This window comes from Vulpes vulpes, chromosome 1, assembly GCF_048418805.1.
Source record: "Vulpes vulpes isolate BD-2025 chromosome 1, VulVul3, whole genome shotgun sequence".
Lineage (NCBI taxonomy): Eukaryota > Metazoa > Chordata > Mammalia > Carnivora > Canidae > Vulpes > Vulpes vulpes.
The window spans coordinates 117,275,117-117,301,347 of record NC_132780.1 but is presented as its reverse complement, the minus strand read 5'-3'; the positions used below and the strand labels follow the sequence as shown (position 1 = coordinate 117,301,347).

At 40.4% G+C, this 26,231-nt stretch overlaps 1 protein-coding gene across 2 annotated transcripts in view; it reads left to right on the top strand.

Moving 5' to 3' along the window:
- The window catches only part of LSAMP (limbic system associated membrane protein), a 639,835-nt gene extending 622,050 nt beyond the window's left edge, over positions 1-17,785 (top strand). Inside the window, exons 8-9 of one of the 2 annotated variants that reach the window (XM_025990101.2) lie at positions 7,734-7,766; positions 13,612-17,785. In XM_025990101.2, the coding sequence (XP_025845886.1) occupies positions 7,734-7,766; positions 13,612-13,709 (131 nt within the window). In that variant the 3' untranslated portion in view covers positions 13,710-17,785. The remainder of the gene's footprint in view (positions 1-7,733; positions 7,767-13,611) is intronic. The other variant, XM_025990102.2, reaches the window with a different exon arrangement.
- The last annotated feature ends 8,446 nt before the right edge of the window (positions 17,786-26,231 follow it).

Genomic DNA, 26,231 nt, shown 5'->3' with positions numbered 1-26,231 from the left:
AAGTGAGCTAAGGGAGGCCAACTTCCTTTCTCAAATATTGATGACATACTAACACTTCTTAGTTTTCCCAGCCAGTTTGAAATATTCTCTTAGTAGTTAGGATAATGGTCCACCTATGAACTAACTAAGAAAACAGGAATCAGGGTATCTGACTGGCTTAGTCACTAAAGCATGTGACTCTTGATCTCGGGGTTGTGAGTTCAAACCCCATGCTGGGTGTAGAGCTTACTTTTAAAAAACCAGCCACAGGTTTTTTTGTTTGAAAAAAACAAACAACAACAACAACAACAAAAACAGGAATAGCTTAAGGTTGAGGTTTAGACCTATTTCTCTATTTTGGCTCCCCCCATTGCTGAACTACACCCAGAATGGTTACTGTGATTCTCAGAGAACGTTACTCCAGGTATTAGGCATTGGGGTTTGTACAACATGAATATAGTACATGGGAGAAAATTAAAACAAAAACACTAAACAAAACAAACCCCCAAACTTCAACAATCTAAACAGAAATCACAGGCATATCTTTTTCTATGTCAAAAAACCAATAATAATAATACTTGTAAGTATAAGTTGCTGTTGCCTAAAGCCTCTGAGTGGGGAAATCTGAAAGAAAGAAATTAATAACTTTCTAAGCTTGAAAGCAGCTTTGAAAATTGAATTAATAAATATCCTGCTTTAAGCCACTGTAATAATAAGGGTTTTGTTTTTCAAAACTGTGACCAAAAAAAAAAAAAAGTTGGAGCACATAAAACATAAATTCCCATCAAGAAACCTCACAAATGTTATGCTTCAGGTCTTCATCATCAGCAAAGGAGGAAGAGGCAGCGCGTAGAATCTTCATTTCTTTTATTAAGGATAAAAGGATTTTAACCCCATGCCTCTCTTACTTGTTCCAGGCAACTAGAAGGTAACATCCCCATTGAAGCCAGACTTGCCGTCTCCTCTGAACACACAGTCTTAGTATTACTATTGCCCAGAAAGGGGCGGGGGGGGAACGAAACAAAACAGTGCAATTAGTCATTTTAACTCCTCAAACTTACATGTCATTTTAAAAACCTAAGGCACAAAAAAAATAAATAAATAAAAATAAAAAATAAATAAATAAAAACCTAAGGCACATCAGATGACCAGTCTTATACAAAGAGTTGTGTCATACACGACGGGAGTGAGGCTGTTTCCTTGTGGCAGATTAAAAAGTGAGCCATTCATGTTCAAGTTAACATGGAACTAGAACAACCACACAAACAATAGAGACCCCAAAGCTCTGTGCATCCTACACGCGGCGGGAACGAGGGCTTAGACGCAGAGACTTTGAGGTAAGTAGCTAAGAGCCAAGAGTCAAAGCACTGACAATCAATTCTTCTCTTTATGGACTTACTGTACATATCTCCTCTACAGATAGAACTCAAAGAAGGCAAAATGCCAAAGTTCTTCATAAAACCTAGACTTGAACATTCCCTAGGACAATAAGGCATTTTCCAAACTGTAAACTCTAGAGTTTCCAGGGATGCATCTCTCTCACTTTCATATCACTAACTTCAATTTCCGGGCAGAGAAAGAGAGAGAGACAGAGAGAATGAATCACACCACATCATGGAAGGTGAGAGGTAAGAAGTCTTCTGGCCTTAGAACAATAAAAGAAGCTTGAATTTCTACCTTCTAAGGTTTCAATTTTCATTAGTCCAGAGGATATTCTCTTTTTTATTTCTTTTTTCTTTTAGAGAGGGAGAGATGGGGGGGGGGAGGGTAGGAGGGGCCAGAGAATCTTTTTTTTTTTTTAATTTATTTTGTATTTCTTTTAAAGATTTTATTTATTCATGAGAGACACACAGAGAGAGGGCAGAGACACAGGCAGAGGGAAGTAAGCTCCTTGCAAGGAGCCTGTTATGGGACTTGATCCCAGGACCCCAGGATCATGACCTAAGCCAAAGGCTCAACCACTGAGCCACTCGGGCATCCTGGCAGAGAGAGGATCTTAAGCAGGCTCTATGCCCAGTGCCTAGCCCAATTTAGGGCTCAATCTCATGACCCTGAGATCATGACCTGAGCTGCAGTCAAGAGTCAGACATTTAACCAACTAAGCTACCCAGGAGACCTAGTCTAGGGGTTATTATTTTCTTTTTTAAAAATATTTTATTCATTTATTCATCAGAGAGAGAGAGAGAGGCAGAGACACAGGCAGAGGGAGAAGCAGGCTCCATGCAGGGAGCCCGATGTGGGACTCTATCGCGGGTCTCCAGGATCAGGCCCTGGGCTGAAGGCGGCGCTAAACCGCTGAGCCACCTGGGCTGCCCTCTAGGGGTTATTCTTAAGCAAAGCTCAACCATCCAGAAAATTTTCTACCTGACCAAATTTGGGGACTGATGAAAGGACGTCCTAGTCCCATTTGGCTCTTTCAGTACCTGATTTCCCAACAATAATTTTGCCTTTCCAGTAGAGCATGATGGTTCCAAAAGAAGAATAGAATCTCCCTCTACCTAGAATCCTAGCTAGGATAGATCTTGAGGTACTAATGATTCAATCACTAATTTGTGATTCATCCACTCATTTGCTTCACCCATTCATCTGTGCATGGGCATCTATTCAGCAAATCTATTGGTCACTTACTCCGTGCTAGAGAAATAGTGAGCTGAGACTACACGACTACACTAGTAAACAAGGAAAACGTGGTCTGTGCCAAATAGAGAGGCTGAATCAGCTCTTTCTGATGCTACAGGTTTGTCTAACACAGCTGAGTATAAAGAATCTGAAAGTTAAAAGTCGAAAGCAGATTAACAAATAAATATTTCATGACACTTGCCTTTTCTAATATTAAATTCTTTCCCCCATTGCCTCCTTGGACCCCATCAGCAGGAACTAAAGTCTAAGATATGGCAATAATGCTTCCAGAGAATTCTAGGGCTTTCTCTGTACTAAAGCCCCCCAAAGTTTTATACTGAATTGTACAATTGAATTGCTGCAATAGATTTATCTTTTTATTCTTCGCTTACTTTGTTAAGTGTACTTGCTAAAGCAAGCTTGATATGTGGTGAGATGTTTTCCTGAAAGGTATAAAAAATCATAGGCTTCAAGTGTATTCTATTGAGTGTGTCCAGGGAATCCTTGCATAAATAATATCCTTGGCAAGTCAGCTTTACTCAAGAATTTGGAATCACCTTAGCACTATGAAAAGAAGAATAGTTTTCAGTTGTTAAGGACCACAATTTTCCCCCCTTTTCTGTAAGAAGAGGACTCTTTTTGGAAATGTAAGGTTTCAAGCTAACTGAAAAGTTTTTATTTTTCCCACTATTGCCACCTGCTGGACAAAGGCAAGTCCTTTAGACAGCACATAGGAACATGTCTTCGTTTTACCACAAGATGGTAGCACACAACCAAGTTTTCAAAGTGCCAGGCTCAAAACATTCAGGGTTTTGCTTCTCAAAACAGAATGTTCTATTCCAACAGAAGAGGATGAATAGGAAATGATAGTACGAAATAAGCACTCTGTTTTCCTAGAGATTCATGTAATTCCCACTCAAGATCATTAACTAGTGTTTCAATCAAAAAGAAGGAAATCTTGCTATTTTCAATGACCTGGATGGAACGAGAGGCTATTATTCTAAGCGTAATATGTCAGTCAGAAAAAGACAGATATCATATGACTTCACTCATATGTGGAATTTATGAAACAAAACAGATGAACATAGGGGAAGGGGAGGAAAAAATAAAATAAAATAAGATAAAAACAGAGGGAGGCAAACCATAAGAGACTTTTAACTCCAGAGAACAAACTGACGGTTACTAAAAGAGAGGGGATGGGGCGATAGGCTAGCTGGGTGATGGGCACGAAGGAGGACACTTGTTGGGATGAGCACTGGGTGTTGTATGTGAGTCATGAATCATTGGATTCTGCTCCTGAGACCAGTGCTGCGCTGTGTGTTAACTAACCTGAATTAAAAAAAAGAAAAACAATGATCGGTAGGGTTTCATAAGCCAGTTTATTTATTGCAATAGGAAGTGCTACCTAAAATCTAACTGGTAAGCTAGTTTGCTTTTTATTATTTTTTTTAAGTTTTTTTTTTTTTTTTTACTTATTCACGAGAGACACAGATTGAGAGAGAGAGGCAGAGACACAGGCAGAGGGAGAAACAGGCTCCATGCAGGGAGCCTGATGTGGGACTCGATCCCAGGTCTCCAGGATCACACCCCAGGCTGAAGGCAGCGCTAAACCGCTGAGCCACCCGGGTTGCCCCTAGTTTGCTTTTTTTTTTTTTTTCCCTAGTTTGCTTTTTAAAGGTATTTCAAGCAGATGCATAATTTTTATCTAATATCTGGTGATATTCTCTTCAAAGAGCATAATATTTGGGCAATGTGTTTAAATCCTTCTTTTCATGAACTCTTTAGTTAGTAGGGGAGTTTCTGTTCCCTAAGAGAAATATTTAGAGCATGTAGACTTTTATCCAAACCTGTGTCACTGACTGGTTAACCCAGGTGTATGGCTGGTTTTCTCCTGACCAAAAAGCTGTCTGGTCAGTCTATTTCCCTATCACTTCAGCATGCTAGCATCGCTAAATGTTTTATTCATCCTTACTGATGCAGTAGAATTATTTATTTATTTATTTTTCATTCTTTGGCTCTGCTCTGCTATAGTTTAGCTGTTGATATATTTTCCTTTTTTTTTAAGATTTTATTTATTTATTCATGAGAGACGCAGAGAGAGACAGAGAGAGAGAGGCAGAGACACAGGCAGAGGGAGAAGCAAGCTCCATGCAGGGAGCCCAACGTGAGACTCGATCCCAGGTCTCCAGGATTAAGCTCACTGAGCCACCCGGGCGTCCCCCAAGTGTTCTTTACATAAAGATGGTCCTGTTAGGGATCTATGGCTCTTTGAGTGAAAAGCAATCACTCTATGATCTTGCAGCATCCTTATATATTCCAAAGAATGATAAACTAAAAAGCTTGACCAAAGAGAGAAGGGCAGTTGCCCTTTGCACAAGAGCAAAGCCAAACTGTCTCCAGTTGATACTGAATCAGTTAAATATGCCAGCAAGAACCCTAGAGTTATATAGGCTATTCCATGGCCTTACTTTCATAAAAATACCTGAGGGGTATTGTAGGATAGTGGACAGGGTTCTAACTGGGAGAAGTGAAAGCCCTAAATTTCAGTCTCAGCTTTACTCTGCGTGACCCTGGGTATCTGATTAGCCTCTCTGGGCCTCAGTTTTCTCATATTATGATAAATACATTCTCTACAGTGCCTTTTCAACAATTTTTAAGGCAACATGTTTATTTCAAAGAAGAGTAGTCAGAGCAGGTATTATGAAAGAAAAGAAGTGGCAATGTGTTTAATATACAATTGAAAAATCAGTGGTCAGATGATCAGCGTGGTCAATAGGTAGAGTTGTTTTATGAATGAAACAGTATTTTATATCTTGATGGCATCTGGCTTCACTTCCAGAGTAAGAGTGACATTGGTTCCTGGCTTTTGCTAGGAGAGGAGCAGAATTCTCACTACATCCTTCTGTAAGGGCTCCCACACAGAAGACTTGAATTCCTTGTGCAAGTAAGACTAACTCTTCAAAGACAGAAGGATGAAGGACAGATGTCAGTGGCTTGGAGCATCTTCAGAAGTGCATCTAGAGGTCCACCAGCAATCATAATACAAAGCAACATTCACGGGAGGATCCCCCCACCCCACATCTGACCAGTTTAGGAAAGCTGTCCTTATGTGTAGATACAGCTCGCTCTTAGGAACAGCCTGGCTTACGCTAGTTTTGCTAATGCTGAATTGTAGCCAAACATTTTCAAAACTTCAGACACTAGGGGAATTGTGCCCTTCTTATGGCCATCATAAAAATATAGGAAAACAGCATGCTGTTTGAGGGCTTCTCCTTGTGGCCTCCTTTGGATAGACAAATGGAAAATCTGCGAAGGAAATAGACTGCACTGAACCTCAGAAATTTTGCAGACCTAATCCTGAAGGTCTGAACCCTTTGTACTAAATTAGATAATAATTTAGCTACTCAGGCGCTCTGTTTTTTTTTTTTTTTTTTAACAGTCTTAGCCCCTCTGTTAGGAGATTGCTTGACATATATTTATTTTTCCCGTATTTCAGTGATTCTAAATCTATTTTGGCCCATTGTAAGTCAGAGTGCCCTCATGCATGGACTGTACTATCATAAGGAACAGAGCAGAGACAGCCCCTGCTTCCATGGAACTCACAGGCCAGTAGTGAAGACAAGCGTTAATCAAAACCTCAGCCAAAAGTATTTAAATTTTAAGCTGAGATGAATGTCATGAAGGAGAGCAGAGCTTATATAATAAAGGGACTTAATTTTATTAAGGAGGCTAAGAAAGACATCCCTGAATTCTGAAGGATGAGTAGGGTTCCTAGTAGTGAAAACATTGTGCCATCGGCCCTACAACAACAACAAAAAAACATGATACCACGGAGAATGAAGGAGGACTTGTGATGAGGCTGGAGAGATGAGAGAGTAGAGTCATGGATGCCATGCTAAGGATTTGGGTCCTTATCCTGGAAGACACGAGAAAGCATGAGCAAGTTTCAAGCAGGACAATGAGGTAACCAGATGTCCAATTCAAAAAGCTGTCTTCAGCCTCAGAGTTCAGTCACTTTACTTCCTTAGTGAAAGCATGTTATTGAGGGGTGCAAGGCTATGCCCTGATCCTCACGGAGAAGACAATCCATATCCCACAGCCATGGTTTGGGCTCCTATATCTAACTATCCACTCAGTTGGTCCTGAAAGTCAAAGTGGTATCCCATGGAAAATGTCCACATTTACTTCTAAAGATCTAACAGTATCGATAAAGACACAAAAGGGAATTCAGGTATTTACTGGTATGAGCTCTTCCAACCCTGAGACTTAAACATTCAACAAGTTTTTACTTGTTTCCTGAACACATATTTACTGAACACATATTGCATGTCAGACTCTAATCTAGGCACAGGGATACATCATTTGACCCGATAGACACTGTTGCTGCCCTCACAGAACATATATTCTAATGGAGGGAGATAAACTTTAACCAAGCAAATAAGTAAATGTATAAAAGGATACCAAGTACTGATAAATGCTAATAATACTAATAAATAAAAAAAATACTAAGAAATCAGGGTATAGGAATAGAAAGTGACAGAGGGTACCATTTTGACAAAGTGATGGGAGAACTCCTTCCTGAGTTGGTGTCATGTCAGCACAAATCTGAATGAAGTCATTGAGTGGGCCATGCAGAGATGTGGGTGAGAAACATCACAAGCACATAATACAGCAGGTGCACAACTTGTAAAGCTGGAGTGGATTTAGTGTGTTAGGAGAAAAACAAGGTCAAATAGCTTGAGTGGAGTAAACCAAGGGCAAGATGGCAGGATGGTGTTGGAGGCCAGACACATTCTATCATTCCATTAAGTTTCAGTCAAGAGTCCTTCTACGTGCCATTCTCAGGGTCCTTGTTCTTGTCTATACACAGAACAGGTAACATCAATTATTTGTAGTTGTAAATTATTTTTACCACTCCCAAGTGCACATTTGTTCCAACAAAACAATATCTTTCCAACTGCCTTTCTTTCAATCTCTGCTAGTGTGTGTTTCTATTAGAATGTTCTTTTCACCTTTTGTCCCATTCTCCTTTCAATGGAGAGTATCAGATTACCTTTGTGCTTATTCTCAATTAATACAAAAAAAAATTTTGATCTGTTTTTTTTTGTTTGTTTTGCTAAATGTTTCTTTTTTAGAAATTGGCACCACCGTGCACTTCAAGCAAAAAGGTATGGTTCTTATTTCTGATTACCTACTGTATGTTAGAATTAAGATTTCTTAGCCATGTATTGAGGTCTTATACACTTGAGTTTATTTCATCTCAATAATTTGTGATAAGAATTCCCATAATGGTTTTGCCACTATGTTTCCCAGATTGTGAACTTTCTCAGTCACACACACACACACACACAAAGCCCAGATCTAACCCATGACCCCTATATGCCTTTTGACAGCTATTTATTTTTAAATCTCTGGAACTGAATAAGTTATTTCCCCTCCCACTCTCCATGTCCTAAATGGCCATAGTTAATTCTTGCAGAGCTGCACTTTTGGCAGTGTTCACTGCCCAGTGACCAGTCTCTCAGAAGAGACAGAGAGCCTACTTACTGTCCCTTGCTGGCTATTAAAGAAGATACACTGCTAAAGGAAATAAAGTAGCATCTCCTAAAATGAAGCACTTGGACAGTTAATATTCTCCCTGCCTCAGTGCTTTCCCATGTCTTTGTAGGCCCTCTCCCTTCTGCGTACACCCAGGCTGCTGGTGTCTCCCAGGATCTGTGCCACCTACCTCCATCAGCCATGTGACACAATAATCCCCCTACATAATAAATCCTACGAAGACAATGCAGTCAGGTTAACATTTCATAAACCAGAACCTATGATGCAAACAATTACCAATTCCCTAGATGCCCTCTTTACAAGTCCAACAGAAATCTCTGATTGTGTCTGTCCCCAAACCAAAGCCACAGAGGAACCTGCATGGCCAGATAGCACCCTCCTTAAGTCCTCATGGCTACCCACCTGGATTGGTAATTGTCTTATATGAAGATGTTTTCTTCTCTGAGCCTCAAAGGGGATGAGCCAACCAAGGTCATTCTCAATTGTGAAAACCTATTCTTGTGGGACTTGGACCCTACCAGTGACTAACAGCCACAGAGATTATGGACACTTTGTTGTTTACTCCCGGGAAAGGGTCAGCACCTTGTTTATAACCAGCTCTAAGAGGTCTTCACAGAAGGCAGTAAGGACAAAGCCATCAGGAATACATACATTGAACCAAGATCATCTGGGGCAAGAAGGTGTAAACTCCTGTCCCCTTCACCCCTTCTTCTCTCCCCAATGCCATGATTATCAATTACATGTGAATTTTAAATGGCTAGTGTTAGTGGAACATATGATACCTAGTGTTTTGAAATGGATGGAGAAATAGGGGATAGGGTTTTATTTCAATGACCTAGTGTCACCCAAAGGAATTCTAAGTAATGACCTAAAATTTCAAAATTTTGTATGCTAAACTATTTGATGCTGTTTTGATGGAAAAGATGTGATGGACTTTACCATGAGAATACTTCAGGTTTATCCAAGACTCACTTTATAGAGAGGAGAGATAATGCAAAGAGGAGGCCAAGTTTAATTCTGACATATTGCTCACATTAAACATCAACATATCCCCTCTTCTGTGCTCCAGCCTAGAGAATATAAGCTTTAATCTCCGATTCATTTCCCCTGAGGAAGCTGTCCTGGCTGAACATAGAAAGCAGGTGGCGCCAAAGTCAATCTTATCAGGCTTCCCTTTCACTATGGCTTCCTAGGAGAGGGCAGTGCCTTAGCTTGCACATCCAGCTAATAACTAAGAGAGATTTTAGAAGATTGTTGTTCTCTTTTGCTGAACAATTGTTTTGTATTTTGAGTTTTTCTTTTATTTTCAGACACTCGGTCAGCACTTAATGATTCTAAGAATTCAAACTTAAACTCACCTGGTCTTTCTTTTTTTTCTTGTATGACTCAACTGCATACAGGAATAAAATTATTATTGACCTTGATTCCTTAGTGGCTGAAAGGAATGCCCGAGGATCATTGAGGCTGTGATTAATGATATTCTTTAAGAATGATCATTTTGAATAAATCTAGTCCAGGGAAAGAGCCCTAAGTATTCAGGAGAAGCTACAGAAATGCATGGGCTAGATTTGAATGAAGCACAAAGTGTTTCCAAGTGCATGCTCTCTAAAGCAGGTGTTGGGAAATCACCTTGTACTTTCTTCAAGATTTTCTTGAAAGACAGTCAATTGGCTGAGCATCCTGCACCGAATTTACTGTGTAGAGACTTGCCGAAAATTCTCATATCTCACAATTTCAGGATGTTTTATCAACCTTGTCCTTAATCACAAATTCCCTTGTAAAAGCATTGTCGTGGCAAAGTGCAGTCCAGCAATCACCGTGATACAGAGTCTCACTTATCATCCTGTCCTGAGGTTGAGAATCGTGACCTGGTGTGTTGACTCAAGATTCTCAATCTTGCTCCAGCTGAATTTTGCCTCTTCAGGTCAAACTTTAAAAGCCTTGACCAGATTCACAAGCCAATACCTTTGATTCAGGGGTATTTCATGGCTTTCTGTAATCTAAGCTTCTATAGTTAATAGTAGTATGATGGTGCTACCATTTATTGAATGTTTACTAGATACCACACATATAAGTGTGCGCACATACACGTAAACACATATAGAATGTGGCTAAATGCCAAGATATGATTTTTGTCTGTTGTATGAAAACCGTGTAGCAATTTTTGAATTGTGGTTCTATTTGCCCATCTATTCTTAAGGCTAATTTATGTTTACAGACTCTTGCTTTCATTATATCTGTCAGTATATAAAAGCACTTGCTGAGCCTGGCCATCTGGTGTGGGAAATAAGATTTATCATTTGCATTTCCACAAATAAGCAGAAATTTCATAACTATGAACTAAAACATAATTAATGATTTTGCTGATTATTCTTCCCTGAAATAGCCATTAACTGAAGTAGTCTCCTATGCAGTCATATATATCTATAATTGCATACACACTTGTGATGATTCTCCAACTATCATTCATTTACCCTTGCATTTTTTCAAGCTATTTATTTACTCTCAAAACCAATTATGAAAAGAGCAAGTCATATAAGCACATCAAATAGCTATATGAGAGCACTTAATAAATAATAATTGATACAAATGAAGATATCTTTAATAGATCCACAAAATGCATTTCAAATATATAATAATAATTCTACAAGAATGAAATTATTAGCACAGTCATACTGGGATTTCCTATATATATCATAGACTAGCATGTGAAAGTAACAGTTAATTCTCAATTATGTCTATTAAAAGACCAATAGAATATATGTACAGTATATCGTATGTGTATATATGAGTATGCATATACCATCTATACTTCTCTTTGTATCTGTGAATATATATGTGTACGTACATTAGCAAGAATGTTATACCTGAACATGTAGGCTCATCTATGTATGTATTATATTTTTCAATGATGCAATTTTGGCTTTCTCAAATATTTACTGCCCTTCAAATAAAATGATCAGACTAGACTTTTTAGACGTCCCCAGGTACACTCAACTCCAAGACGTCTGAAAGATACTGTAGCCTGTCCCAGCACTAAAAGTGAGATTAAGGAAACAGGCAAAATTAGACTCTTACTAAAACCCTTCTGTTTCACACCATCCCTAGGGAAAAACAAAAATCATTTTTGCTTAGTCCGGTCAGGCCTCAGTTTGTGTGTAGTCTTTCTGTTTTGGAAGCTGTCCTGACCCGCTAATCCAAACAAATGTGCCGCAGAGTTATGCCATTTAAAGCATAAAGAGGAACTAAAATGATAGGGAAATGCATTACCATCTGGCCAGAAGCTCTAGAGAGTTGCCATTGAGAGAGCTTAAAGGTCACAAAGGCCAAAAAAAAAAAAAAAAGGTGGTGAAGGGTGTGGGGGGTGGGCTACAAAAAGCATTGAACTGAGACTCTGAACACTGTATTCTAGTGCCCAGTCAACAATTACCATCAGGTGCTTTATGTAGGATACATGATCTTCTTGAACCTGAATTCCCCATGAAAAGCATGAACCCAAAGGTAGTCAGAAAGTGTCTTTTATTAACACAACCCTAGAACCATTCAGAAATGTAAAGAATTGACTGATTAAATATTTAAATTGTTTACTCTGTATTTCCATAGCTTTCCAAGTAATAAAGCTCATTTTTATACTATAACTACACTGTTCAAAGTTTTACATATTCGCATTTTTATAGTAATATTTTTTATGTTCTCAAAAAGACGCGCTAGTAAAAATGTTCTATTGAAAATCTTTTTTTTTTTCTTTTTTTTTTTTCAAAGATAATGATTGCCTCCATGTTGTGTTTTGTTTGTTCTGGCTATTGTTTTCCACAAACACAAAATTCATTTGCTGAACGTTTGACAGGAGACTTACTGGCAGTCCTTCACTGTGTAACTTCACTGTGTGGTGGTGACAGGCAGAGACTGCAGCCAGCCGCCTGGGTAAAAACCCCAGCTCCCCTGCTTACTAGCTGTGTAAATTTTTGCAACAGATTTAACCTCTTTCTGCCTCTTACTATCTCACTGTAAAAAAAGGGTTCATTCTAATGCCTGCCTCAAAGCATGGTTATATGCTTACATGTGTAAAGCATTTGTAACAGTACCTTCTCGTAAGTGCTGCGTAATTGTTGGTTTTATTGGGTGGTTGTTGCCATTGTTTATGTAAAACACGGATTAGGAAAACATTCTTGAATTCAACATCTTCTCTGTTGTTTGGCCTCTGACCAGATATGTTTGTAGACAATCCTGGAAACATTTGCATACCAGAGGATGCTTCCGTTGCACATGCAAACCATCGTAGGTTTCAACACACGTGCGTATGCACACACGTGCACATTCATTCACACACATTGATCTGTATATGTGCCCTCAAAACTGCAAAGTGACCCATAATTAGTCACATTGATTTCTCTTTTAAATATCATTGTCTAAGCATGCAGTCTTAAATCTAAAAATCCTTGTTGTGAAAAGTACTAACATTTTCTTCCTGTGATGGATCTATATGAACAGAACTATGCAAAAGGAGAAAATGGAACAAGCAAAGCGTCAGAGACGAGCTCTTGGGGCCTACATTTTCTGCCCCAGTTCTCTCCTTTCTGTCAACACACAAATCCTTTCTCCACTTTCCTTTCCATTCCAGTCTCCCTCTTAGATCCACACTCCCATATACCCCACATCGTGTCCATGTTGGGAAAACTAAGGTGGCAGTGGGAATACACGGGGGCCACCCCTCCAGGGTGAATTCTGGACAAGTCCAAGTCTCGGTTCTGCCTCTGGCTTGGACCTACCTCTTAACGTCTCTAGGTTTGGTGGTCCCTGTTGTGGTTTTCCTGTTGCCTTTGCTTTTGACCTTTAAAGTGTCACATGAAGAGTTTGGACCAGATGATCCCGGGCTGCCTCTTAAGACCCTACAAGGAGTTCACTTACTCTCTACCTTGCAGCAAGGTGACATTCAGCCACAAATGTTCCTTGGAAACAATTCCCCTTCCCATTAACAAATAAATAATGACTGCTTCCCCCTGAGAAATGAGAGTTTCAGATTGGTCCCATGTTTTATTGATGGAGACACTGTGATGAATCAGCTGGAGGAGCCGGTGTCTGGCTGCTGAAAGACCCCGTCAATGCTTGGAATCTTAACGAGTGCTGGCATCACAGCGCTATGCCGAGCAGAGCGTGCGAGAGGAGGCTGGGTGAAGAGGAAGGAGCCCGTTGCACCAGCAGACACGCCAGTGAGCCTTCTCCAGCAGGAGAGCTCTGTGTACAGAAGTGTTCAATCACGGAAACCCCTTGAGATACTTAAAACTCAAGGAGAAGGATTTAGGGAAGATGGTGAGCCCTTCTTGGGCTGTACCTAAGCGCACTGGCTTTGAGGTGCTGCTCCCTGGCCCTTCGTACCTCCGACACCCGCTGTCAGCTGTCACCTGGAGTGGGCTGGCTCTAACTCTTCTCCTGTCTTTCTCTTTTGCATCGCAGGGCCCGGGTCGGTGAGAGGAATCAATGGATCCATCAGTCTGGCCGTACCACTGTGGCTGCTGGCAGCATCTCTGCTCTGCCTTCTCAGCAAATGTTAATAGAATAAAAATTTAAAAATAATTTTAAAAAACACACAAAAATGCGTCACACAGGATACAGAGAGAGAGAGAGTGCGCGAGATGGGGGGAGCCTGTTTATTTTACAACGTTGTGTGTTTATAGATGAAGGGGGAAATAAGAAAACGAAGAAGAAAATGCACTTGAGACCATTTTAAAGTCCATCAATAAAAGTCTAACTATGAATCAGGGTGGGAAAAGCTCTACGAGGCTATGTGTATATCGAAGCAAATGTATTCTCTATAAAGATGACATCATGCTAAGGACACCCGGATGTTGTAAAAATAAGTCAAGAGAAGAAGTGTCAGATGGGTATTAACCCCCCCACACACACACACTTTATCCTTCCTTCATTCTTTTTCATCCGTGGGGAAAGAAAAAATAAGGTCTTGCCTTTGGTGTTTCTATTTCCATCATCTTTTTATTTTGTTTTTCATTTGAGCTGACTCCTAGCCATTTCAGACTATCAGTGGAACCCACGCTGGAATCCTGTGTCGAGCCTTTAGCTGGCTTTCCTGCCTCCACTATCTCCCCAACTTTTAAGACCATCTCCTCCCCCTCCAGTGTGTTCTATCGCCCCTACATCCATCCCAATTACTCCCCCTTCAGCCCCCCTGCACAAGGCCCCCAGCTGCTGCTTCTCTTCACCCCCTCCCACACCCCCAGCACCAGTCATGCCGCAGACACTAGGAAGTGCCATTTTAATTTTCTCCACTGTATGCGCGTGCTCAAGTCTCTCGCTCTCACGTGGGTGTACGTGTGTGAGCGTGTGTGTCTCTCTCTAAAGCATGCCAAGGGAATGGTCCATGTGTACATAGACTCATTGTGCTGTAGATACTGTCCCGCATTGTAATTGTGAGACGCGGCTGTGACAAGTTGCTGGGGGACATGGTGGGGAAGGAGGCATGGAGCAGAGTCCCCCAACCTCCCCCCCCATGGCTGTCACATGACATCAGCGTGTATCCACACCAAGCCGTGCCCCTTCTAAGGGCAGAGCCTCATATTCCTCTTAGTCCAATCATCAGAACCCAGTCGAGAGTCACTCAGAATATCACTGTAAATGAAAGTGCCTACTATTGATGGGGTGAGCGAACAGTAGAAAGAATCAGTGACGTCAATGAGGTGACCTAGGAGAGCAGGTTTCTGATTTCACTCTTGTTTCATGAGTCTGAGGAATTGATAGATTTCCTGGCTTTCTGCAGGCTTAGATCTGCTCTGCTGCAGGAGTGAGTAGCATGTGTTGAGTAAATCCCAAGAAGCAGGAAGGTCTCCAAGTGTCAATTTCCAACAAAAGGATGATGAGCCACGTGGAGATCTAAGCAGCCCTGTTTTGCCCCTTCCCTGATCTTCGAATACCATTGCATTTGGCCCATGGATTCCCTTGAGCAGAGATTATTTCCTATCTCAGATACAATATAGTGAGAGTGAGCAAGGCAGGAAAAGCAGACAGATGCACCGGTCCCTACTCATCTTGTAGAGATAATGGCAGAACTGTGTACAAAGCATTGACCATAACAAGAAGGAATCCATCCCTTGTGCTCCTTTGCAGATTTCTGTCCTGGTGGTGTAAGCTAAGACTTTATTTGGTGGCCTCCTTTATGCTCCACTGGTAATGTTTGCAGTGTTCACGGTAGTCCATCATTATCCTAGGCCAGGCCACTAAGATCTATGTCACCTTCCCTGCTCATTTTTGGCTTCTGGTTCCTGAAAAAGATACTGTGGGGAATGTGGTGCCTAAGTTCACATCAACAAGAGTCCTCTGAAATGTGAATTCGGTCCTTAATCAAAAGAACCGGGAAAATAATTTAGGCAGAAGTTGTATGCATACCACAAAGCTTGGTTATCACCGCAGCACCAGAATTTTCTTAGGAAAGGTCTTGCGGAGAGAGCTGGCTCTCTGCCTGTAGATATCTTTGTCAGGAAACCAACCATTGCTTTCACTTAGACTATAGGAGGCATCAGAAGTGGCTCAGTTTATGAAAAGACAGAGGATTATTATTGAGGTCCTAATTGAATGTAAAGCCAAATATGGTACCTCATCTAGTTTTGGAACTTGAAAAATAGCTGTCACAGGATATAAGACAGGAAACCTCCTAACTGCAAATAGAAAAAGGAAGGAAGAGAGCAAGAAAGGAAGAGAGGAAGCCAGGGAAAAAAGAAAAGGGGAAAGGAAGGAAGAAAGGAAAGAAGGAAGGAAGAACGGAAGGATCTGAAATTTCTACTGATAGTTTTTTTTTAATTGAAGGCAATGAGCCTTGCCTTTGAAGGTAATGATCTCTTTGATAAGCAACATTTTAAGTCTGTTCTAGGGGATTCTATTGTTTGTTTTAGAAAGCTTATCACCAGCCTTCTTTTATGATTTTGCAGTTTAGACAGGAGACAGAAGGACAAATTGGGCTTGGGGATGGATAAGAGTATTTGTGGCAGATCCTCACAGAGAAGAGAAATCCTTATCCAAGAAAGTAGCTACTAAAATATAGGGAAGGTGAGCCATATTCCTATCCAGCATCAATTTATTGACAATCGGGGTTTCTCTAACATTGTGGTTGTAGTACAGGAATAAAAGTTTATCATCATTGGTGATAAATGTTCCTCATATATTGAAGAGCCAGTCACATCCTTAAGTGGAAGCTTTAGAGGAATGCATGCTAATTTAAAGATATATAAGAAAAGAAAAGTAGCAGGTGTTAATTCGGTTTAGTATCAGTTTCGGGAACAGATCCTTGTGGCATGTGACACATTTTAATCATACGCCTACATTTCATATTATCTCCACCCTATCATAAGGACAAGGTCTTGGTTTTATGGAAGAAGATTCTCCACTGAAAGGAATGTCTGCCTTGTCAGCACCATTTGTTCCCTGAGTTTTAATATAATTGACCATATATTAAACATAATTAAACATATATTGAATATTGTGGTGTTTGCATATATCTCCGGCAGGATCTGGGAATTTAAAAAATTGGTCCTGGCTCCTGTTTCAGAGCAAACATTGACCCCAGAAATCTCATAGGTTTGAGAATGTCTCTAAGCAGTGTGAAGAATGGAGGAGAACATAATTTGGAGAAAGGTCAGGAAAAAGGTAGCAGCCAGAGGACTACACCAAGAAATTGAGTCCGAACATGGAACTTCTTGGAATTTAGTTCATCATATTGCTCTAAATCCCTTCAAGAATCTTGTCCATTGGTACTCAAAACTTGAAACTCTGCACTGAAAAGAACCAACTGGTTGGAAATAATACCTGAGAGAAGTGAAATTCATCAATTAATCTGAATGGCTAATATATTTAATGTCCTCTGTATGCAAAACGAAACTCCACTATTCATAAAATGAAATCCTTAGAACTGACCTTCCGTTAACGAAAGCAGAAATGACCTTGACCAAGGGCACTTCCTGAAGAATGAGAACTATCCTAGGTTTTACAACTGCAGAATTATATCTTCTGTGCAATTGTTCATCAGAAGGTGTTGCCTTGTTGGAGGAACAGTCTTACTTGTTTTGAGACATAAAATCCCTCTGCCCTAAAAGAACTAAGGCTTAGGGAAAATTTGTATTTTCTGTTGGGGAAGAATTGTCCTATTGACCTTTGCCTTCTCTTCCAAGTCAGACAGACTTCTCCCTTGCCATGGGCATTTTTTTTACCACATATTCAGTCAACTGGGGCTATTCATAGAGACCTTGTAAAAGTACTCGTGATTTTCATGTTCTTGGAGACAGAAACAAAAATCTGTTTCTCCTCCAAAAATGGACTTACCTCCTTTGCACACAAAAACTAAACTCCTCAGCATGAGATTATTTCTGAGTTATTACCTACCGGGTGGTTAGCTTCTTAACTACTCCAGAGTCACAGTTTCCATCCCCAGGTTGGTTGTGGTTTGATTGTTTCTATTGGCTTGTCTCCCAGAATCTCTCCTTTTGTTTTTTGCAGGCCTTGAATTATTTGTGGAAAAATAATATATATGTGTATGTATTTTTTTTAATCTTATCTTTACAGATGCTATATTTACAATATTGTATGTATTATAAGACAAATCTAGAATAACGGTTTAAACGTAAAAGGAAGAAAAGTACCGAATTTGGTTTAAAAAAAAAAAAAAGAGCTATGCTTCATTTAGAAAGATACGGAGCCCCATCTTTTTCCACTTTGTAATTATTTGTTTGAGAGGAATTTGTTTGTAGACCAAGTTCCGTGGATTAACCATGGCCTTATTTTTCTCATCTTCATAACTTTTTAGCCTGGATTTAGTCTCAGTTACCAGTAACTTTTTTTTTTTTAATATAGAAATAGAAGTGCAGTGCTATATCTGACCTATAAAAACTATTAATATTTTGAAGACAAATGTTAAACATACCACAAAAATGATGAGATAGGACCCTAAATTAAGAAACACAAATTCAGTTCAGGAAGTCTTCTTCTTTCTTACGTTCTTAAAATATTTCTCTTCCAAAGACTACATTTGCCCCAGTGATGTAAATTTTCCATCATGGTTGGCATAGTATCTGTAAACATCTCACTAAATGCAAAATGGAGTTTACATTTATGTGCATACTAGTGGAAGAGAAGTAAACTATTCTCATTTGCATGTAGCTGTGTTGTCAAATGCGGCCAACTGAAATTCAAGAGAGAATTTGTTTTCACCCAGCAATGTACATCACTTTCTTCTTGGCAAAGAAGCTGGTGTTAACATTAGGTTTAGGTTTAACATTTACACCAGCGCAAATGTTTATGGATATTATGGAAAACTTATTTTAAAATCTTGATTTCTTTTCAGTGCATTTACATACTGTGTGCTGATTAATAAATTAGGCACCAATCATGTGTAAATCAATGTAAATCACTAGTTTATGTACGTGATATAAACTATGTAAACTTCATTTTTCAGGCGGTGCCCAGGTTCAGCTAAATCTATGAATCTTAAAGAAACCCCCCCCCCCCACAAAAATAAATAAAAACTGAAGCATTTCACAGGTCAGAATGGGAAGGAGGATGACTAATGTCTCGAACAAGAAAGTTGCCTCAGCAAAAGGAAGCAGACCCACAGGAATTCCTAAAGGTCGACGTCCTGCTCATGTCACAGGAGGCCACCTCTTAGTTCCTGTGGGACCTAAGTGGAGTTTTTCCCAATTGTTGCCACAGTTGGCTCACCTGACCCCAAAACAAGGGAAATGAGAAGACAGGGAGGAAGGAGTTTTAAGGGCTCATGTGTCTGTTGCATCAACTCCCAGCGTCTTCTTGATACTTCTTACCTACCATCTAAGATGGCTTATTTAAATAGGTCCAAGGAAGTCACCTACAGCTCGAGGAGTACAATATTACTCCATTTTTATTTTCCATCCAAAAAATGACATTGGGAAAGCTTCTTTGTCATCTTGATTCTAAGAAATTGTAGATTTCTTAGAAATATGTTATATTCTTGAGAACTATCTTGCCAAGTTACCCTAGGAAATTATTACTTTTACTTAAGCTGACAAACCTATATTTCTACATACCTATCCCGAATATTGCAACTGAGGACAGAATAACTTTAACTGGGAGTATTTCTCTCAGGCACCTTCTCTTGGAGTCTTTTTGAAGGGTCTGATGTGTTTATATAGAGTGACATATATACATTTTCTACAATCTGAACAGCCACAAAGAGGCATCAAAGAGATGACTTTGGGACTCACGAGAACTTTCTGCATGGACTGTTATAGAAAGAGATTTAGGTCAAATTAACATTACACTTAAAGTACATTCCTCCACCCAAGATAAATGGCAAGTTTAAGGTGAAGCAGAAAGTCAAGAGAATTGGAATCTGGCTAGGGTCTAGCCACACAGACAAGTGAGGTGACCTTAAGCAAGTCACTTAAACTTCCTGAGACCAGGTTTTCTTATCCCAAAAATAAGGTATTTGGATCACATCTCTAAGACTTCTGGCAACTCTAACCTCTGATTTCAAGTAAGAATTTAATGCTCGTGTAGGATGTGGTCAGCTGATCATTCCATGTCACCTCCAGTTTGGCCCCTCTCCCACCTTGGTTCCTCCGAACCATCATTCCATCATCTCCATTTCCAAAGCGAAAACTTCTAGAATACAGGGTCCCTGGACAGGTTCTAAAATTCTCTTTTGAACAAAACTTCTTAGCAAGGTAGAGAAGGGACACATTCAGATGAGACTGAAGGCACTGAAATAACTGGAGTTGTTTCCTTATAATATAAAATCTAACTGTTGAACTGTATTCTAATAGCCTTTCATAGGAAGGAAAGTAGCCAGGCTAATATTATGCATGTTGTGTGTATGAAAGGAAACATCAGTTTTGTTTTGTTTTTGTTTTTGTTTTCTCATTCTGGGCCAAGTGCCTCATTACAGTAAATGTGTGTCCTTGAAAACTCTTTGCTTTTGCTGATGGCAGTAAGCAAGTGGTCCCAGGCAGGTTCAAAAGGCTGTTCTGTGAGAAACAGACAAGACAAGACATTTTGTTTTGTAAGGATTTTCTCATGGCATAGTTGCCCTAAAATTGACTAAGAGGCTGTGAAGTCAAGCAAGTGGACTGAGAGAAAACAAGCCTCATTTTGAAAAAGTACAGGTCGAGATCATTTAAAGAAGACAAGCTAAAAATAGGACAAAAGTAAACAGAAGGTGACAGAGTCGAACACAGGGAGAGTTGTTGTGAAAGGCCCAAATCAAATGTGGAAGCTCAGTTCTCTGAGGGAAGGGTACGCAGAAATGCTATTTCTCAGGCAGTTCGTGAGGAATTACTTTCTTGTGCCATATGCTGAATGGATTGAGCACAGGCCCACTTGTTTCAACCCATCAAAGTGTAGCCCCACACCATCCTGGAGGCTCAATTTAGCTTTTCATTCATTGCCTAAGAGAACAGAAACAATCTGAGTCTCCCGTGTCCCGAAGAGCAGGGATTATTCATAACTTCCCAGCACTTGTATTGGGTGATGTAGATAAGGATGTGCGATGTGTTTAGAGCACTTTCAAAGCTCTCTTTAAATGGGAGAATGACCCACCCCTCCCTGAGGACAACTCTCCATTTGCATGGTTATTTCAGAGGTGTCTCATTGAGTGGTGCTCCTGGATCTACTCTACAGCTATGTTTTCCTCTGCACAAGCCTTCTGTATGTAAAAGCCAGGCACAGAGTAAAATCTGCTTCTTGCAAATGAAGAAAATACGTGGAACTACTAGCTTCATGGCACGCAGCAGTAATTCTAAGCTATCTGCAGCCTTTTTGGGACCCACTTCCCCAAGTCTTTGCTCTTCACCAGAGAATGTAAATGGTTCTTTCTGGTGATCATGGCCAAGTGCTGCTCCCTAAGTATTCACTGGGATGGGGGGAAGGTTAAAGGGGAAAAAAAAAAAACCGCAGGGGGAGAGAAGCATGGAACAAAACCTCCACCTTCTTTTCCCCCACACTGCTTCACCCCTTCCTTCTCACTGCTCTATTGAAGGGTGTATAAATCCTGCTCTTGGTTAGAATTCTCCTTATTAACAGTGTTATATACATATAAATATATATATATATATAAATATATTCCTTTTTTTTCCACCCCTATAGACTTTTCCTTGATGATACAACACATGGCCATTTTTTGTTTTTTGTTTTTTTTTGTTGTTGTTCAAAGTTTATTTTTGTTTATTGGATGGATTTTTTTTTTCCCTGGATACTAGCTCTGTGGAGGAAAATAAAAAGCGCAGTGTGTGTTAAAAAAAAAAAAATTAAAATTAAAAAAAAAGCTTTTTTTCTTTTCTTTTAAAATGTATTTAAATTCTGTTTCTCTCTTCTGTTACTTTACACGTATGAATGCTCTGCTCTTCTGTGATCTTAAAACAAAAATGAAATAAACGTGAAAAGGAGATGTGTCTTCATTGACCTGAGTCGGTGATCTTGTGGTTGACTGCCCTGCCTCTTGGAGGTTTTCATGAATAAGATAGGAAATGAAGCCAATGATGACAATAACGTGAGGAGTGGGTGGACAAAATACTGAAGAATCCCTTGAAGGCTCTATCAATATCTCTCCTATCACAGAAGGGAATGTGGTATTTACAATAATTGTCTTCATCTAAGCAAAGAGGTTCTCTGCAAGTTTTTCTTTTTTGCCCTTAAGGGGCGATAAGAAAGAGCATTAATTACCATTGGGAAGCTATAGATGGAGCATTAAGAAGTTCCAGATTGTTAGATTTGAGTAAGACCTTAGGACATGATCCCAAAAAACATTAGGGAGTATACTCTTTCTTTAAACTCTCCATAGTAGAAGTATCTTTAAGGATTAGTTTTAATAAGATCCTACCTGCTAGCAGTAGAAGGAACAAAATGGCTTTCTAAAGCCACCTATTTTTTTTTCTACTGATGAAATGGAGAGTTTGTTTTGTTTTCTTTTCTTACTGAGAGCCATTACCTTCACAAAATGTGTCCAGAATCTCTCTACGATTCCTATAGCGTTGCACAGGACAGACAGGAGATAGAGAAAGAAAAGGAGAAATAAGCAATTCACAGTCCAAAGGGGTTAAAGTGGGTTCATTGTACATGGGAAATGATTGGGAGGGTCTGAAGTTTGAGTCATAGGAGTCAAATTAGGTCAAGAAAAAAAACAAGAGAACTATATTGAATCAGAGTGGGTGGCTGGGGGAGAGGGTGAGGAAGTAAGTACTGGTTTGCTATCAGCTTCAATAATTGGCAAAAAGTCTTAAACAGAAGCAAAACCCTTGGTCTCCTTCTGGTTTAAAGAGAAAGTTTAAGGTCTGAGTCTCCCCAAATTTGAATTTTATACAAAATTCTGAAAATGCTTTTCTTCAATGATTTTTACCAAACTCAAAGTTAAAGACACTGTTCTCAAACAAAATTGCCCTCACGCCAGACAAGAGCCACACATGCAGGGACCCCCAGGCCACCATCATTTCTGATCAGCTCGCTACAATTCAGAGGTTCCCACTACCCTCTCAGATGTAATAATTTCTAGAATGACCCAGAACTCAGGAAAGTGTTTTCCTTATGATTACAGTTTTATTACAGCAAAAGGATGCAAATCAGACAAAGGTAAAGACATGTAGGGCAAAGTCTGTGAGAATCCCAAATGTGAAATTTCCTTTGTTTTCTCCCCATGGAGTCAGGACATGCTACCCTCCCAGTACATTGATGTGTGACAATATCCAGAATTTGGCCAACAGGAGGCTCACGCAGTCTTTGGGGCACAAAGTTGTTTTTTTGTTTTTTTTTTGTTTTTTTTTAAAAAGACTTTACTTATTTATTCATGAGAGGCACACAGAGAGAGAGGAAGAGACACAGGCAGAGGGCGAAGCAGCCTCCATGCAGGGAGCCTGACATGGGACTCCATCCCGGGTCTCCAGGATCACCCCCTGGGCTGAAGGCGGAGTTAAACCGCTGAGCAACCCGGGGCTGCCTGCACAAAGTTTTTATTAAGAGTTTGATCACTTAGGCATGATTGATTAAATCACAGGCCGAACAGCTAAATTCCCATCTCCACATCAGACTGATGGTATCACCACAAGACTCAATGCCGCATCTACCCTAACTTCATGGCTGGTATTTCTGGCATGACCAGTCCCCATCCTGAGTCATCTTGTTGTCATAAACTCTCTAGGGGCCCAAGGGGCCCAACATGAATAACAAGGAAACTCCTACCACTTGGAAAATTCCAGGGACCTAAAGGTTACCCAAGAACCTAGGGTAAAATGTAGCCAGTCTTTATTATATACCTCCCATTTCCAACCTTATATTAAAAAAAAAAAAAAAAACAAAAAACAAAACCACTTGGAATCTCTAATAGCATTGTCCCCAAGTGGCTTGAGACTTTATTTCCTTTTAGCCACAAAAGCTACAGGGTTAGAAAGTTAATACCAACTCGAGGCTTTGCCTTCTGAGTGCCTCAGAAGAAATTCCTTGTTGTATACCCTACTTTCTACTGTCTTTATATCCATGTATTTAAAAGTATGTTCAAAGCAGCAGCTGAGAGCTGGGAAGAAGGTGAGTCTGTAATCTAACGTCTTAGTGAAAGGTCTTTTTCACCTTGGTGATCCTTTCAGACCCAGCATGGTGAACGGCTAGTAATTTGGCAAACGTTTATCAAAATAGAATTGAGTTGTGTTCAATGCAACCAACAAATAGACTTCATGCAGAATCTGTCTCTACCAATCACTGTAACCTCACCACAGTGGTGGAAGTCTATGGAACAAAAGGCAGATCCCCCCTCACACGCACATACCAAATTTGTTACACAAACATGGTACATTGGCTGCCTGTAAGCCCAAGACTGGAGACTTAATGGTCTTTGGTGTGAAGAGGAAAAGGCCCTTTCTCCACTCTCCCTGTCAACTTCATTCTCTTCGACTCCACAGAGTGGCCCATTAGGTTACTCTTTCCTCAGTCAAGCTGCTTCCTGGCCCAAAAATTTCAAATTGTTGAGGATCTTTAGCAAACCCTGAGAATTATGTTTGAGAATACTAGGGAGGGGAGGTCTTCTAACTCAATCACCTCTCATAGACCCAACCATTCTCAATGAGAAGGTGCTGACTGACTTGTCATGTCTTTAAAACAGGACCGTTTTTACTACATAAGGTTGTGTGAAATTGGGACTGGCCATGTTATCTTTGCTTTGCGTTATTACCTGCTTGCCCTGCCCCCGTCTGACCTCCCAGATCAAAATCAAGATCTATCAGTCCAAAGTACTTCTACCTTGGGTCTGTGTGCGTGGAAAAGATGCTCCTACTAGCAGGAGCGGACACCAGAGGTGGACCTGAAAGCAGAAGGAGTAGGGGTCCCTGGAAAAAGAAACACAAGACATAACTTTTACAACACAAGAGAAATCATTTTCTTCCCCCAGCTATTTTTGTGTTCTATGCCCTCCCAGCTCTTCTAGCCCAAGCACACTTCTTGCAGAATTTCCTACGAAGTGTTAGGATTACAAACAAATGCAAAAACCTCAGTAGTTAAAGATTTAAGGGAACAAGTGGAATGTAAAAACTAACAGCCTCTATCAAGCCAGGAAATAGCCTAACTATATCAGAGACAATAAATCAATGGTAAAACTCCCAGGGCTATTTCAAAAGTAAAGTTTGACCCAACGCACATTCTTGAATTGTTTTTGTGGAATTGAAACTGTGCCCCATAGGGTTAATGAAGTTAAAACTAGCAGAAAACTTAAACCCTATTTTTTCAGAGAACTGCAGCCAAATGTACCATGTTTGTGTAACAAATTTCGTGAACTAATCAGCTATTGTGTCTTTTCAGACCCTTACTAACAAATCCACCAGCTGTTTTTACAGAAGCCTGGACTCAAGGCCAACCGAAATGATTCCAGCCTCTGAACAAGCAAAACCCTGCCTTCCTTACCCAAGATAATAAGCCAAAGACCCAATCCAGTTTGTATGGGCTCTCAGAGCCTCCCCATAGCTGTGTCTTTTCCAGGGGTTACCTGGAATGTCAAAGTCAAAGCCCTAGGAGCACAAGCTCATTAACACAACATAGGATCCCTGTATAGGCATGCTTCCTAAATATTACCTGTGCAACCTTTTGCCTGCCTTCATGTGGGATGACAAAGCTCCCTTTTTTGACTATCCATCCTTAAACCCTAAATAAAAAGAACCCACTCATCCCTGCTCAGGGAGCCACCATTTGGAAGTTATTCTCCATGATCTCCTTATTTACTGCAAATAAAGATTACTTTGTGCAACAATGCCCCCCACCCCCCCATGTAGTCTCTACCTGTAACTCTAGGATGAGGGAACTTCTGGTTACAGACCCTGATCAAAAGCTCAGGAATGGAGAAGGACTCTGATCAGGCCAAGAGAAATGATGTGGTTGTGGTCCCAAGCAACTTCAGCTGAAGAGTCTTGAGAAGCTCTTAGGCAGTTGTCAATGAAAAAGGACCCGCCCCACGTTCTCTGCTGTGGCAGCCCACAGAGGTTCCACCCACAGACCTCTACTAAATTAACATTTTGACTCCAAATCCGTGGACTTTGAATCCCTGTCCTTTTATTCTTTCCAGGCTCTTAGATAATTAGTGTAACCTGCACTGCTGGGTTTTTGCCTTATCCTTAATAGGTAAATTCCCAGGCCCTCTACCAGCAGTCATGAGATGGAAGAACCTTCAAGTAGCATCGATTCACCCAGATACATTAACATTTCAGCAAATTCTGAAAGAAGAAAGAAAACAAAATCACCCAGAACCGAGAGGATTGACCAAGGAAAGGACTGAGAATCCCTTCTGAACACTTGCACTTACACTTCCTACTTGCAATGCAGCTGGGTTGTAGACTTGAAAAAGCTCCTCATACATGTGGCCCCTAGGTCTGGCCAATCTTTTCCCACTTCACCAGCCTGGACCAGCTGTGGTACACTGCCCTGAAAACCTGAGCAGGCCTGGAGAGTTATGTTGCCTGGCCAAGAAAGAAATGAGCCCAAAAGAGGCCTGGTTCATGCCCATTAAATACACATGGGCTTCCCCAAGACACACACTTCCCCCGCCCTACACGCACTCATCATGCAGCCACATTCCA